The sequence below is a fragment of the Cherax quadricarinatus genome, chromosome 37 (genome assembly GCF_038502225.1).
Source record: "Cherax quadricarinatus isolate ZL_2023a chromosome 37, ASM3850222v1, whole genome shotgun sequence".
Classification (NCBI taxonomy): Eukaryota; Metazoa; Arthropoda; class Malacostraca; order Decapoda; family Parastacidae; genus Cherax; species Cherax quadricarinatus.
Window position 1 is genome coordinate 10,831,287 of NC_091328.1, and position 15,793 is coordinate 10,847,079.

The window sequence follows — 15,793 nt, forward strand, 5'->3', positions numbered from 1 at the left end:
TTTCAGAGAATTGGGTGGTTTGCGAGTGGAAGGATACGGCCTGTCAGAGTAACTTTCAAGGAAGAATCAGTTCGAATCAGGATTCTGCAAGAGAAAGCAAGACTGAGAGACAAAGAGGGGTACCAGAGAGTATACCTCGACCGCGACAGAACACAAGAAGAAAGGACTACACTGAAAGAGAGGGTACAGAGACGCAAGGAGGAACGAGAAGCAATGAAAATGAGCAGGACCCAGACACAGGAGGAAGGGCAAACACACCCCACAGAATCTCCCACCAAAAGACCCCACCCGCGACATTCCCAACGCAACTGAGCAACCTATACTCCAACCCACTCACTGTTCCCTCTGCCACCAACCCCCATATCACAAACCTCACCCCAACAGCTGTCCCTTATGGGCATTCTGACCCCACCCCCATCAACACATACCCCACCTACACCACAGCCCCATATAGGCCCCCACCAAGGCTCTCCCTCCCCCAACCCCAATATACTTGCATGACCACAATGATAGAAAAGAAACTAAAGGTTTGGTACACAAATGCGGATGGAATAATGAATAAACATGAGGAGTGGAATGAAAGAATCAGTGAAAAATCCCCAGACATCATAGCAGTCACAGAAACAAAACTCGCTGAGATAATAACAGACACAATCTTCCCAACAGGATATCAGATCCTGAGGAAAGATAGAAGGAGTAGAGGGGGAGGAGGGGTTGCACTGCTCATAAAACACCAATGGGGATTTGAGGAAATGGAAGGCATGGACATGATTGGAGAAAGAGACTACATTGTAGGTACAATTCAGTCCGGAGAACATAAAGTAGTCATTGGAGTGATGTATAACCCACCACAGAACTGCAGGAGGCCAAGAGAGGAGTACGAAGAAAACAACAGGGTGATGGTGGACACACTGGCTGAGGTGGCAAGAAGAGCTCACTCGAGCAGAGCAAAGTTACTGGTAATGGGCGATTTCAACCACAGGGAGATCGACTGGGAAAACCTGGAGCCACATGGGGGTCCCGAAACATGGAGAGCAAAGATGATGGATGTGGTACTTGAAAACCTCATGCATCAACATGTCAGGGACACAACCAGAGAGAGAGGGGAGGATGAGCCAGCAAGACTGGATCTTGTGTTCACCCTGAGCAGTTCAGACATCGAGGACATCACTTACGAGAGGCCCCTTGGAGCTAGCGATCATGTGGTTCTGAGTTTTGACTATATAGTAGAGTTACAAGTGGAGAAGGTAACAGGAACTGAAGGGGACAGGCCAAACTATAAAAGGGGGGACTACACAGGTATGAGAAACTTCCTGCAGGAGGTTCAGTGGGACAGAGAAATGGTAGGAAAATCAGTAAACGAGATGATGGAATATGTGGCAACAAAGTGCAAGGAGGCAGAGGAAAGTTTTGTTCCCAAGGGAAACAGAAATAATAGGAAGACCAAGACGAGTCCTTGGTTTACCCGAAGGTGTAGGGAGGCAAAAGCTAAGTGCAACAGAGAATGGAAAAGGTACAGGAGGCATAGGACCCAGGAAAACAAGGAGATTAGTAGAAGAGCCAGAAACGAGTATGCGCAGATAAGGAGGGAGGCCCAGAGACAGTATGAAAACGACATAGCATCGAAAGTCAAATCTGACCCGAAACTGCTGTATAGCCACATTAGGAAGAAGACAACAGTCAAGGACCAGGTGATAAGGCTGAGGAAAGAAGGTGGGGAACTCACAAGAAACGATCAAGAGGTATGTGAGGAGCTCAACACGAGATTTAAGGAAGTATTTACAGTAGAGACAGGAAGGACTCTGGGGGGACAGACCAGATGGGGACACCAACAAGGAATACACCAACAAGTGTTGGACGACATACATACAGATGAGGAGGAGGTGAAGAAACTGCTAAGGGACATCGATACCTCAAAGGCAATGGGACCGGACAACATCTCTCCATGGGTCCTTAGAGAGGGAGCAGATATGTTGTGCGTACCACTTACCACAATCTTCAACACATCCCTGGAAACTGGGCAACTACCTGAGGTATGGAAGACAGCAAATGTAGTTCCCATTTTCAAAAAAGGAGACAGAAAAGAGGCACTAAACTATAGACCTGTGTCATTGACGTGTATAGTATGCAAAATTATGGAGAAGATTATCAGGAGGAGAGTGGTGGAGCACCTGGAACGGAACAGGAGTATAAATGCCAACCAGCACGGATTCACGGAAGGCAAATCCTGTGTCACACACCTTCTGGAGTTTTATGATAAAATAACAGAAGTAAGACAAGAGAGAGAGGGGTGGGTTGATTGCATCTTCTTGGACTGCAAGAAGGCCTTTGACACAGTTCCTCACAAGAGATTAGTGCAGAAGCTAGAGCATCAGGCGCATATAACAGGAAGGGCACTGCAATGGATCAGAGAATACCTGACAGGGAGGCAACAACGAGTCATGGTACGTAATGATGTATCACAGTGGGCACCTGTGACGAGCGGGGTCCCACAGGGGTCGGTCCTAGGACCAGTGCTATTTTTGGTATATGTGAACGACATGACGGAAGGGTTAGACTCAGAAGTGTCCCTGTTTGCAGATGATGTGAAGTTAATGAGGAGAATTAAATCTGATGAGGACCAGGCAGGACTTCAAAGAGACCTGGACAGACTGGACACCTGGTCCAGCAAATGGCTTCTCGAATTTAATCCTGCCAAATGCAAAGTCATGAAGATAGGGGAAGGGCACAGAAGACCACAGACAGAGTATAGGCTAGGTGGCCAAAGACTGCAAACCTCACTCAAGGAGAAAGATCTTGGGGTGAGTATAACACCGAGCATGTCTCCGGAAGCACACATCAATCAGATAACTGCTGCAGCATATGGGCGCCTGGCAAACCTGAGAACAGCATTCCGACACCTTAGTAAGGAATCATTCAAGACACTGTACACCGTGTATGTCAGGCCCATACTGGAGTATGCAGCACCTGTTTGGAACCCGCACTTGATAAAGCACGTCAAGAAACTAGAGAAAGTACAAAGGTTTGCAACAAGGTTAGTTCCAGAGCTAAGGGGAATGTCCTATGAAGAAAGATTAAGGGAAATCGGCCTGACGACACTGGAGGACAGGAGGGTCAGGGGAGACATGATAACGACATATAAAATACTGCGTGGAATAGACAAGGTGGACAAGGACAGGATGTTCCAGGGAGGGGACACAGAAACAAGAGGCCACAATTGGAAGTTGAAGACACAAATGAGTCAGAGAGATAGTAGGAAGTATTTCTTCAGTCATAGAGTTGTAAGGCAGTGGAATAGCCTAGAAAATGACGTAGTGGAGGCAGGAACCATACACAGTTTTAAGACGAGGTTTGATAAAGCTCATGGAGCGGGGAGAGAGAGGGTCTAGTAGCAACCGGTGAAGAGGCGGGGCCAGGAGCTAGGACTCGACCCCTGCAACCACAAATAGGTGAGTACAAATAGGTGAGTACACACGCACACACAACACAACACGGTAACACAACCCGTCACGTCCCACTGTCTCACCCTGTATGATATATTTAATTTTCGATTGTCCCTTAGCTTCCCATCATATACTTTTACATATTGGTTCCTAGCTACTCATTACCCTGGTCTTTGTCGTTTTTATCACTCTTTGTTGCTTATGCTCCTCATGTATCTCCTTTCTCAACATTTTATTTGAATAATGGCTCTCATTGGTTCTCTTATTTCGTCTTTTCCAGCTGTGCCTGTTATCTCCTTTACCTCTTAAGCTATCTTACCGTCCATTTTCCAGCTGTGCCTGTTATCTCCTTTACCTCTTAAGCTATCTTACCGTCCATTTTCCAGCTGTGCCTGTTATCTCCTTTACCTCTTAAGCTATCTTACCGTCCATTTTCCAGCTGTGCCTGTTATCTCTTTTACCTCTTATGCTATCTTACCGTCCATTTTCCAGCTGTGCCTGTTATCTCTTTTACCTCTTATGCTATCTTACCGTCCATTTTCCAGCTGTGCCTGTTATCTCTTTTACCTCTTATGCTATCTTACCGTCCATTTTCCAGCTGTGCCTGTTATCTCTTTTACCTCTTAAGCTATCTTACCGTCCATTTTCCAGCTGTGCCTGTTATCTCCTTTACCTCTTAAGCTATCTTACCGTCCATTTTCCAGCTGTGCCTGTTATCTCTTTTACCTCTTAAGCTATCTTACCGTCCATTTTCCAGCTGTGCCTGTTATCTCCTTTACCTCTTAAGCTATCTTACCGTCCATTTTCCAGCTGTGCCTGTTATCTCTTTTACCTCTTATGCTATCTTACCGTCCATTTTCCAGCTGTGCCTGTTATCTCTTTTACCTCTTAAGCTATCTTACCGTCCATTTTCCAGCTGTGCCTGTTATCTCCTTTACCTCTTGTGCTATCTTACCGTCCATTTTCGTTTCCAGTTGCACTTCTTTCAAGAGAATTTTCTTACCTTCGAGATCTCTTCATTAGTTTGGCTTCCTGTTTATCTCTCACTCCCTTTTTCCCGGTGGGAAGGAAGAGTACTGATAAATATAGACTCTTAGAACAAACTCTTAATTAAAATGACACTTTTCTTAAGAAGAGTTATATCAGGTCCTGACATAGTGAAGGCCTTCGTGAGTGAAATGTTGTCTTCGTGAAGGTTTGTTCTGCTCTAAATGTCGTTCCCTTCCCCACATTATCTTAAAAAGCAACTTGGTGGTGCATGGCAGCTGACACCTGCTGTCCGCTGTTGCATCATCACTGATATGTACATGACATCACTGGCACCAGGTGGCTCTCTTACTGCATCATCACTAGTATGTGCATGACATCACTGGTTCTCTTACTCCATCATCACTGACATGTGCATGACATCACTGGCACCTGCTGGCTCTCTTACTCCATCATCACTGACATGTGCATGACATCACTGGCACCTGCTGGCTCTCTTACTCCATCATCACTGATATGTGCATGATATCACTGGCACCTGCTGGCTCTCTTACTCCATCATCACTGACATGTGCATGACATCACTGGCACCTGCTGGCTCTCTTACTCCATCATCACTGACATGTGCATGACATCACTGGCACCTGCTGGCTCTCTTACTCCATCATCACTGACATGTGCATGACATCACTGGCACCTGCTGGCTCTCTTACTCCATCATAACTGACATGTGCATGACATCACTGGCACCTGCTGGCTCTCTTACTCCATCATCACTGACATGTGCATGGCATCACTGGCACCTGCTGGCTCTCTTACTCCATCATCACTGATATGTGCATGACATCACTGGCACCTGCTGGCTCTCCAAATCGATTTCTCATATGTCATTTTCGCTCAGACTGTAAGCCAGGTCAAGTGTTTCTGGCTTGTCTCGTCTCAGTCTTGTTGACACGTTTTCAATCCACTGTTCGGACGGTCCCAGTTATCCCAGTCATTTTTCTTATGGTTAAAAAATCTCTTGTTAGACGGGATTGGCCTATGTTCCCAGCATTGTTACCTTTGAATAAGCAAGGACTACTATGTTGCTATGTACACTATGATCTATTCACTGGTTACCGATCATCAGTTCCACTCCTCTGTTTATCCTTTATTTTCTTACTATTTGGTACCTCTTTAGAAATACTTCGTTTGTAATTATTCTTACGAGTTTCTTGTCTTTAATGTCTTTTATATCTGGATTTTCCGATGATGATCTTTCAGTTTTCCAGTTAGTGACCGAAGTCAATTGAGAGTCAAACTTAACGGGCACATCAGTACCCCTGTCTTCTAATAACATGTTCAGGAAAATGAACATATTATTAGAAGACAAGGGTACTTAGGTGCCTCTTAAACTTCCCTGTTTCCTGGCATCATGTTTGTCTTGTTTCATTTTGAGAACGCCCTGCGAATATCAGTCACCATCTCCGAAAATGCTTGTCTCATAACAAAAGCAATTGTAAATGTCCCTTATAGTTAAAATCATGAGTGTCTCATTGTTAATCAAAACAAGTATATCTGTTGCTTGTTACTGTAAGTGCATTATTGTTAGTGAAAGTATATTTTATTGTCAGAAACACTGCAAGTATATTTTATTGTTAAAGTAATTGTTAACCTGTTTTATAGTTAAAATTATAATAAGTGTTTCCTAACTGTTTAAGTCAGTACAAGTATCTTATCGTTAACGTAAGTGTAAGTGTATTGTACAGTTAATGTCCTTATGTATCTTTGATCAGAGAGGGTCTTTCTTCCAGCCTGGGCGGCGAGGGAACGTACAATTACAGCGTGGTGGGCGTGGGAGGAGGCGGAGGTGGGCGTGAGGTGGTATCCGGCCTGAGGGCGTGGGTGCAGTACGCCGTGGTGGTGAGGGCGTACAACTCTCATGGGGCCGGGCCACTGTCTCCTCCCGTGGTCGTCAGAACCACAGAGGACGGTAAGTACCTCTTCCTGGGACCATAATATTAGTTCACAAACTACCTGGGACACGGATCTAAGTGGCGTACTGGGACAACGCTTCATTCTGTATACAACCTCATCAAGTAAAATGACTTTATCAAGATCATAAATCTTTACACACAGCGAAACTATGTCCCCATTAACGCCTGTTCTCTAATCTATGTAGATTCATGTGTAGTTTTATATATCCTTATTTTTCTAAATATTGTTACAATGCTTCTCGTTTTACATTTTCTTCATTTACAGATATCTCCGAGAACGAAAAAAAAAAAAGTATTTCTTATCGTGTTTTGGTTCATGTGCCCTCTCTGTCTCTCTTTCTCTCTCTCTGTTTCTCTATTTCACTGTTTCTCTCTCTCTCTCTCTCTCTCTCTCTCTCTCTCTCTCTCTCTCTCTCTCTCTCTCTCTCTCTCTCTCTCTCTCTCTCTCTCTCTCTCTCTCTCTCTTGCTTGGATCTCTCATCTCTCTCCTCGCAACTCAGACAACTTGGTCCACTTCAATCTATATGATATTCTGAATATTTTGTGTATCGGTATTATGTCACTCCGATTCTCTAATCTTCCGGTGTTCATGTGTACGTTAGCAGCTGTCAAAGGTTATTGTCGATGTGTGTGTGTGTGTTTGTGTGTGTGTGTGTGTGTGTGTGTGTGTGTGTGTGTGTGTGTTTGTCTTTCATAAGCCATGGTACAATAATCCGTATAATGAAGGCGGGCCGCTGCGTCATAGTCATTGTTAAATATGTATGTAAATATATATGACTGCAGCAACAGTCAATACACACACATACAAATCTAAAACAGGCCAAGTGTCTATCGTCAAGTGTCTTTGACAAACTAGTAACTAACACATACACACACAACCTGACGATACTAGAGGACAGAAGGACGAAAGGTGACATAATCATGACACGAAATACTAAGAGAAATTGACAGGGTGGCCAGGGAAAGTCTGTTTGTGACGCGGGTCTCAAGTACACGGAGCCAAAGAGATGTTAGGAAATACTTCTTTACACACACACACACGGCCAGGAGCTAAGACTCGACCCCTGCAACCACAAATAGGTGAGTACACAGAAAACACCCAAAGACAAAGTGTCTATCGACAACTGCCCATGACAACTAGTAACTAACACATTCCCGCAAGAAGACGCCTTATCCCTGAACCGCTCACCACCGGAGAGTGACGGCCGGCTGGGGCCAATATATCCCCAACTGCAGTATTAATCTGCAAGTGAGTGTCAATCCCGTGCAAGGCGTCAGAGGACCCACTGTATGTGCCTGTCACGGTCCGACACCAACAACTTTCCATTCTCTCAGAATATTCCCGAGAGAGATTGATAAAATGTCTCTTTCCTTTACGATATTGTAAAGTAAATCCTCCGTCACTCCGTTGCAGTATAAGAAAAAGTTACACTTTTGGCCAGAAATGAAAAAAAAACCTGTTTTGAATATAGACCATTTTTTTGTCATTAAGACGGTAAATAAAGACCTCAGCACTTCTTGGTTTATGTTACTTATAGGTTTTGATGTTTGCTGCTTATGTTCCTTTTCTGATCTTCTCATTGGTAGTTTATGTGTATTTATTGATTTTTACCTCGTTTTTTTTTTTTGCGTTTTTACTAACTCTTCCTGTTGGTCTTTTGTTCTTATTAACTCTTCCTGTTTAAGTTCTTATATTTAGATGTAAGTATTGACAAGATATCCAGAAAAACGTTGTTAGAAATTTTCAAACTGTCGAAGTAAGATGAGAACTGACAGGCGTTCGAAAAATGTTAGTAATGATCAGGCTTTCAAATGAACTGATGTAGGTAACAGCTCTTAGCTTGGAAATAAAATTAGGAACCCTTACCCTAACCTTGTCAAATTCTGTGTAAAAGAAAAAATTACCAGATGTTCGATAAAAGTAATGATCAGAAATAACAGACGTTCGAAAACTGTTAGTAATGATCGGAACTACCAGAAGTTCGATAATGAACTAATCATCAGAACTAACAGACGTTCGAGAAATGTTAGTAATGATCACACGTTCAAGGTTAGTATTTTTCAAGTGATCGGAATAGCCAGAATTACCCAGGGAATCCAAATTTTCAAAATTAACTAAACCAAAGATACAGTTTTGGCCAGGAAAAAAGAGATGTTTTAATACAGACCATTTTTTTTGTCATTTAAGGTAGTGAATAAAGCCTACGGCACTTCTTGCACAGAATTACCCACACGAGTTTCGAGTTTCATGTATTATGGTGATGCAATTCATTTTAAGAAACCTAATTTACCACCGGAGTCCTGGACCTGAAATTACACCTGGGAATTATTTATTATTTCATTTCCTGGATTTTCTAAACATAATGATGAAACGAACAGTAATAAAAACCGATGATTATTTGTGGTTATATATAAACTTATACAGGTTTATATACTCTAACCTCACTACACCGAGCCTAACCCAACCTATCCTATCTTAACGTTACCGAACCTAATATACCTTTATCTAATTTAAGCCTAATCTACCCTAACCTAAATTAACCCAGCCTACCTTAAAATATTTAAAATCTCGTTTAGAAAAATAACTTAAGAAACCGACGTAGAGTATAACTTCAAAAACAAACATAAAACGAGGATAGTAGGTTGCTTCAGCAGTCTACAAAGGCAGGTTTGTATAGATATTCTTATTTTTTAACAGTACCTTCAGCGCCTCCTGTGGGTGTGGAGTGCAGCGGGGGTGCTGGAGGTACCTCGCTGCTGGTGAGGTGGGCGCCTCCCTCTCCTATAGATCATAACGGCCTCCTGCAAGGCTACCGCCTGTCTCTCACACGTCTTGATGACTCGACAGGTAAGTAGATATCCATCCAATTTCTTGTTTTTTTTTTTTTGAGCAATTGTTGGGAAAGCCTTGGTGAGGTCTCCTTAAAATTTGGTGAAAATAATGAGTATATTAACAGACATAAAAAAAGTTGTATATATGTTAGTAGAAATAATTACCGACTATATGAAAAGTAAGGACATAAGTGCAACTAATGTGATATTTTATGGTGGCAACGGCTTAACAAAGCTCCTGGAGAGCGAAACGTTGCCACAATAAAATGTCACATTAGTTGCACTTGTGTTCTTTTACTTTACAGACATAAAAACAATTACGATACTGACATCAGTATACTTGGAGTATACCTGGAGAAGGTTTCAGGGGTCAGCGCCCCCACGGCCCGGTCTGTGATCAGGCTTCGCGTAGAAATAATTCACTATGATTTTTTTTGTGTTTTATCTTACGTTAAATCAATCATACTTATCTCTGAGCTTATGCTTGTAGAAATCATGATGGTTGTAACCCCTGATTAACTGTATAAATCTGTAAAATCATATGTAGGTATCATGAATAAGTCTAATTTTATCTTATCAATTTAATCAGACACTGCAAGGCTCCAGGCGGACATCAACCAAATCTTTCAGTGGGCTGCAGAAAACAATATGAAGTTCAACGATGAGAAATTTCAATTACTCAGATATGGTAAACATGAGGAAATTAAATCTTCATCAGAGTACAAAACAAATTCTGGCCACGAAATAGAGCGAAACACCAACGTCAAAGACCTGGGAGTGATTATGTCGGAGGATCTCACCTTCAAGGACCATAACATTGTATCAATCGCATCTGCTAGAAAAATGACAGGATGGATAATGAGAACCTTCAAAACTAGGGAGGCCAAGCCCATGATGACACTCTTCAGGTCACTTGTTCTATCTAGGCTGGAATATTGCTGCACTCTAACAGCACCTTTCAAGGCAGGTGAAATTGCCGACCTAGAAAATGTACAGAGAACTTTCACGGCGCGCATAACGGAGATAAAACACCTCAATTACTGGGAGCGCTTGAGGTTTCTAAACCTGTATTCCCTGGAACGCAGGAGGGAGAGATACATGATTATATACACCTGGAAAATCCTAGAGGGACTAGTACCGAACTTGCACACGAAAATCACTCACTACGAAAGCAAAAGACTTGGCAGACGATGCACCATCCCCCCAATGAAAAGCAGGGGTGTCACTAGCACGTTAAGAGACCATACAATAAGTGTCAGGGGCCCGAGACTGTTCAACTGCCTCCCAGCACACATAAGGGGGATTACCAACAGACCCCTGGCAGTCTTCAAGCTGGCACTGGACAAGCACCTAAAGTCAGTTCCTGATCAGCCGGGCTGTGGCTCGTACGTTGGTTTGCGTGCAGCCAGCAGCAACAGCCTGGTTGATCAGGCACTGATCCACCAGGAGGCCTGGTCACAGACCGGGCCGCGGGGGCGTTGACCCCCGAAACTCTCTCCAGGTAAACTCCAGCCGAGATAATCAGATAAAGCAAAGTAGAATGATATATTTCAACTTGAGATTCTCATGTTTCGTCATCAAGATATTCCTATATTGATTTTGTGTACGATTCAATAATATATTTTATGTGACTGGGTATTTAATTGGATTTAACGTTTATTAACTACAAGTAACCTGTTCACCACCAGTCAAGAATACTTTTAAGTCCTGAAAGAGAGATTCAAATATACTCTCAGTGCATATACACTGCTGGATGTGTATATATACCTGTAAAGTATGTATGTGCAAAATGTTTATAAAATGACTTAAACCTAAATGAACATCATTAAATCATCAAATTAATGGGTTATCCCGGGTTAAATTCTATATAATTTACCATATGAAATCATTAAAAATTTAAATTATGTATGATGCCCGGTGGCCCGGTGGCCTGGTGGCTAAAGCTCCCGCTTCACACACGGAGGGCCCGGGTTCGATTCCCGGAGGGTGGAAACATTCGACACGTTTCCTTACACCTCTTGTCCTGTTCACCTAGCAGCAAATAGGTACCTGGGTGTTAGTCGACTGGTGTGGGTCGCATCCTGGGGGACAAGATTAAGGACCCTTTGGAAAATTTTCTAGGTTGCTTACCTGTATGTACCTCAACATTATATACATACCAGTAATCTCATTGGGAGACAATCATATTGTTTACCGTAGTCACCCCGTGTAGACATGTGAGAAAACTTAACCACCCCTGGTCGCACCAAGTGGTCCCCTCGACCTCACAATCTTATCCATATCTATCCGAGACCAGTATGGATTGGGTAGCACCCACAAGTACGGTGCTACTAATTAATTGTGGACTGTATAGATTATATTAGTTTAACTGAATGAAGGGGGGGGGGTAGGACACACATGGATACATCCGTCAAGGAAAACATTTGTACATAATCCCACTACTTACCAGATGTTCTCTGGTGGTCACTTGATGTAGCTGGATCACTCGTAACCTATCTAATTATAACATACCACTACTGGCCAGTCTAAGGTTGCTATAACTAGAAGGGTTACTTAACTGTGGGTGATTGATATTCCTCATTTCTTGATTCACCATCTCATTTTCGATGTCCTGCTACACCGACACGATTCTCATTCCAGCAGGACGAGGTATCCGCTGGTTTGTCCTGCTTTAGACGTCGTGACTCAAGGAGTTTCCCTTTCCTCGTCTCGTTAACAACGAGGTCTAGCGTGTTCACTCGGAGCAAACGACTTATTTCACTTCACATATTCTCTTAACTTAGCGTTATTATCATTAATTACATTACAATTCACAAGCCGATTTAACGTCTCATAACTATTATACAAATTAGAGGTCACTCCATTAAGATCTGAGACCGATGAGTGATGATTAATCCAAGGGTAATTTTCCCCAGGACACAGTCCATTGTGGCGCGTCAGTCACCCGCTCCTTCTCTTATCACACTTTTACCACTCTATTACTGTGGTCCCGTAAATCCCGTTCCCTCACTCTCCACCAGGAACAATTACGACACTTCTTATTATGAAATGAGGCCTATATTAATCCTTAGGCCACCGTGAACGTCAATTTCGTGGTTCCATGTTTTCTCAGCTTCCTCACCACCATTCAAAACAATACGCGCCCTCCCCCCCGCACATCCGCGCATGCGCAAAGGGAACTCTTGGTTCTACTCTTATTTTCAAATACATTTTTGACCCATATAGACACATTAAACACCTATTAGGCACTATAGTTTCGGAAAATCAAAAAATTTTCCACACTGCGGCCGGGCGGAGGTCGTTGCTAGACGACTTACATAATGTGGAGTACAATTTTCCCATCTTCACTGGCCACCCATATTTATTGAACTCTCAAAATGGACTAATTGGTGTTCCATTCTCTCAGGGGCATAAGCCTATGCTCCCTGGATTAAGTTATTGGGCATACTGGAATTTTGAGACTTTACCAATAACAAGTCTCTCAGTATCCCAAGTCAGCCCCAGCACATTACTGCATATAGGCACCAACTCCATGGCCATCCATATTTATTGAACCCTCAAAATGGACTAATTAGTGTTCCATTCTCTCAGGGGCATAAGCCTATGCTCCCTGGATTAATTTATTGGGCATACTGGAATTTTGAGACTTTAACAATAACAAGTCTCTCAGTATCCCAAGTCAGTCCCAGCACATTTCTTCATTATTTCATTAACCCCTTCACATATCCTCATTAGTTCCTCTTCAGTTGACGTCACACCCGGAAATTGTCCACATAAGATTATTTACCCAATTACTTCGCTCAGTGGACCGCCTGTGCATTTAAGGTGTGCATTTATCGTCGCCTGAAGTAAGAACAATTTATTATTTAACTGCTTATTAATTATATCATTATAAGCAGTCAACAATTTTGGTGTCTTGCTCAGTTCGCAGAGCTGGGCCCTTTAACTGTCCATACGCCATCCTATAATTAGTAGGTAATTCTGGACGGTCAAGCTTCCACGGAAGTCGCACCCAGTAATGTCCAGATTCACATTTAACATCCTTCAGGTATTGTTCCTGAGTAAAGGAATCATTTGGACTTTCCTCATTTACATTAATCCCTATGCTGTCCAGCTCCCACAAATTAGACTGGTTCAACATCATTCTCGATAGAAGAATACTTGTACTGGGTTGACCTTTCATGAGTAAGACACCGTGACCGTATTCACTACTTCCTCTAGTCATTATTACTAGGCGGTAGTCTGCCATATATTACATGGCCCGTACCAGTGTTGAGGAGAGTGACGCCGTATGGTTTTGGATTTATGCCCTTTATCCTGAATTTTTACATCCAACACCGTCAAGGCTACCTCAGCTAGGCCATCATTATTGCCATTAGCTGCAACCTTTACATCAGTCACTGTAGTGTCAGGGTTATTAACATTATCATTATTGTCACCATTATTATAAGAATCACATACAACCCTGCACATAACTGTATGGTGCTTTCCCTTGTTGCATTGATAGCAACTGTTCAATTTGGTATGACAATCCTTTACATTATGATTGTCTAGACATCTGATAAATCTGTCAAGTTCTTTCATTCTTTCCACTTTAATATCCCATGAATTACAGGCATTACAATTTTTAGTGAAATGAGTACCCTGGCAGAAGAGGCAGTCTCTCTTTTCCTTGCCTGACCTCTTATTAACTGGGTTACACTTACTGAGGTACTTATTCCTCTTACCTTGATGTGAGGAACCACTATTACTGATTCCTGACTTGATATGTGCCTATTTAACTCTTAACTATGATTATTACCACTGGGATTATTTTTCCCTTTTGAGGCTTGACAGATACTTCAGAGTCATTATGTGTTATATCCTTAGAACTGTTTGGCTGACTGGTCTGCAATTGAACAATTAATTCCTGCCGACCTAGTCTGATTTCCTCCAGACCGTACTACGGAGGTTTTGGCAAACACACCCTTTGCATTAATAGGTTGATCAACTGCCTGGCTTACACCCTTTAATTTATTCAAAGCCTTACTTTTACAAGACAGTTTTTCTTCCAATTCGTAATGTTGATTAATTAAAACATTCATTTCCATTCCATCTGCACAATTCTCTAGCAGATCTCTTTCACAGTCTTTAAACCACAATTTGTACCAATCAAATCTACTCTCTAAAGCATCTAAATATAACTTTAATTCATTAGGGTTCACGGTTCTTTGATTCACTAAATCAAATGCCTTCGTCACATGGCTTTTAATAGCCTGTAATGATGCTTTCATTACTCTAAAATTCACGGACTTGTCAGCCACATTAACTCCATTAGATCCAGTCATGGTTAGAGAATTATTAATCACTGATTATACAACTTAAGTAGGCGCCTTATAAGAGTAATTCTTGCACTTTACTCTTGTATAAATCCTAGCCACACATGTGCTAGCAATTAATTGGGCTAATTGTCATCCATCACACGATCGATTAAACTTGTGCACCCTACACCCACTTCCTTCAATCAGTCACTTAATTATTAAGTAATTAATTCAATTAATTTTTTCACTGATTGCATCCGTTTTCGAAGGACCAACGGGCAGATTTGGAAAATTTTCTAGGTTGCTTACCTGTATGTACCTCAACATTATATACATACCAGTAATCTCATTGGGAGACAATCATATTGTTTACCGTAGTCACCCCGTGTAGACATGTGAGAAAACTTAACCACCCCTGGTCGCACCAAGTGGTCCCCTCGACCTCACAATCTTATCCATATCTATCCGAGACCAGTATGGATTGGGTAGCACCCACAAGTACGGTGCTACTAATTAATTGTGGACTGTATAGATTATATTAGTTTAACTGAATGAAGGGGGGGGGGGGTAGGACACACATGGATACATCCGTCAAGGAAAACATTTGTACATAATCCCACTACTTACCAGATGTTCTCTGGTGGTCACTTGATGTAGCTGGATCACTCGTAACCTATCTAATTATAACATACCACTACTGGCCAGTCTAAGGTTGCTATAACTAGAAGGGTTACTTAACTGTGGGTGATTGATATTCCTCATTTCTTGATTCACCATCTCATTTTCGATGTCCTGCTACACCGACACGATTCTCATTCCAGCAGGACGAGGTATCCGCTGGTTTGTCCTGCTTTAGACGTCGTGACTCAAGGAGTTTCCCTTTCCTCGTCTCGTTAACAACGAGGTCTAGCGTGTTCACTCGGAGCAAACGACTTATTTCACTTCACATATTCTCTTAACTTAGCGTTATTATCATTAATTACATTACAATTCACAAGCCGATTTAACGTCTCATAACTATTATACAAATTAGAGGTCACTCCATTAAGATCTGAGACCGATGAGTGATGATTAATCCAAGGGTAATTTTCCCCAGGACACAGTCCATTGTGGCGCGTCAGTCACCCGCTCCTTCTCTTATCACACTTTTACCACTCTATTACTGTGGTCCCGTAAATCCCGTTCCCTCACTCTCCACCAGGAACAATTACGACACTTCTTATTATGAAATGAGGCCTATATTAATCCTTAGGCC

The 15,793-nt window shown here is 42.3% G+C and overlaps 1 protein-coding gene across 4 annotated transcripts in view; it reads left to right on the forward strand.

The window, feature by feature from the left end:
* The window catches only part of LOC128702646 (cell adhesion molecule Dscam2), a 720,609-nt gene that overhangs the window by 671,241 nt on the left and 33,575 nt on the right, over positions 1-15,793 (forward strand). For all 4 annotated transcript variants that reach the window (XM_070091879.1, XM_070091878.1, XM_070091881.1 and 1 more), the window contains exons 22-23: positions 6,224-6,402; positions 9,105-9,254. In XM_070091879.1, the coding sequence (XP_069947980.1) occupies positions 6,224-6,402; positions 9,105-9,254 (329 nt within the window). The remainder of the gene's footprint in view (positions 1-6,223; positions 6,403-9,104; positions 9,255-15,793) is intronic.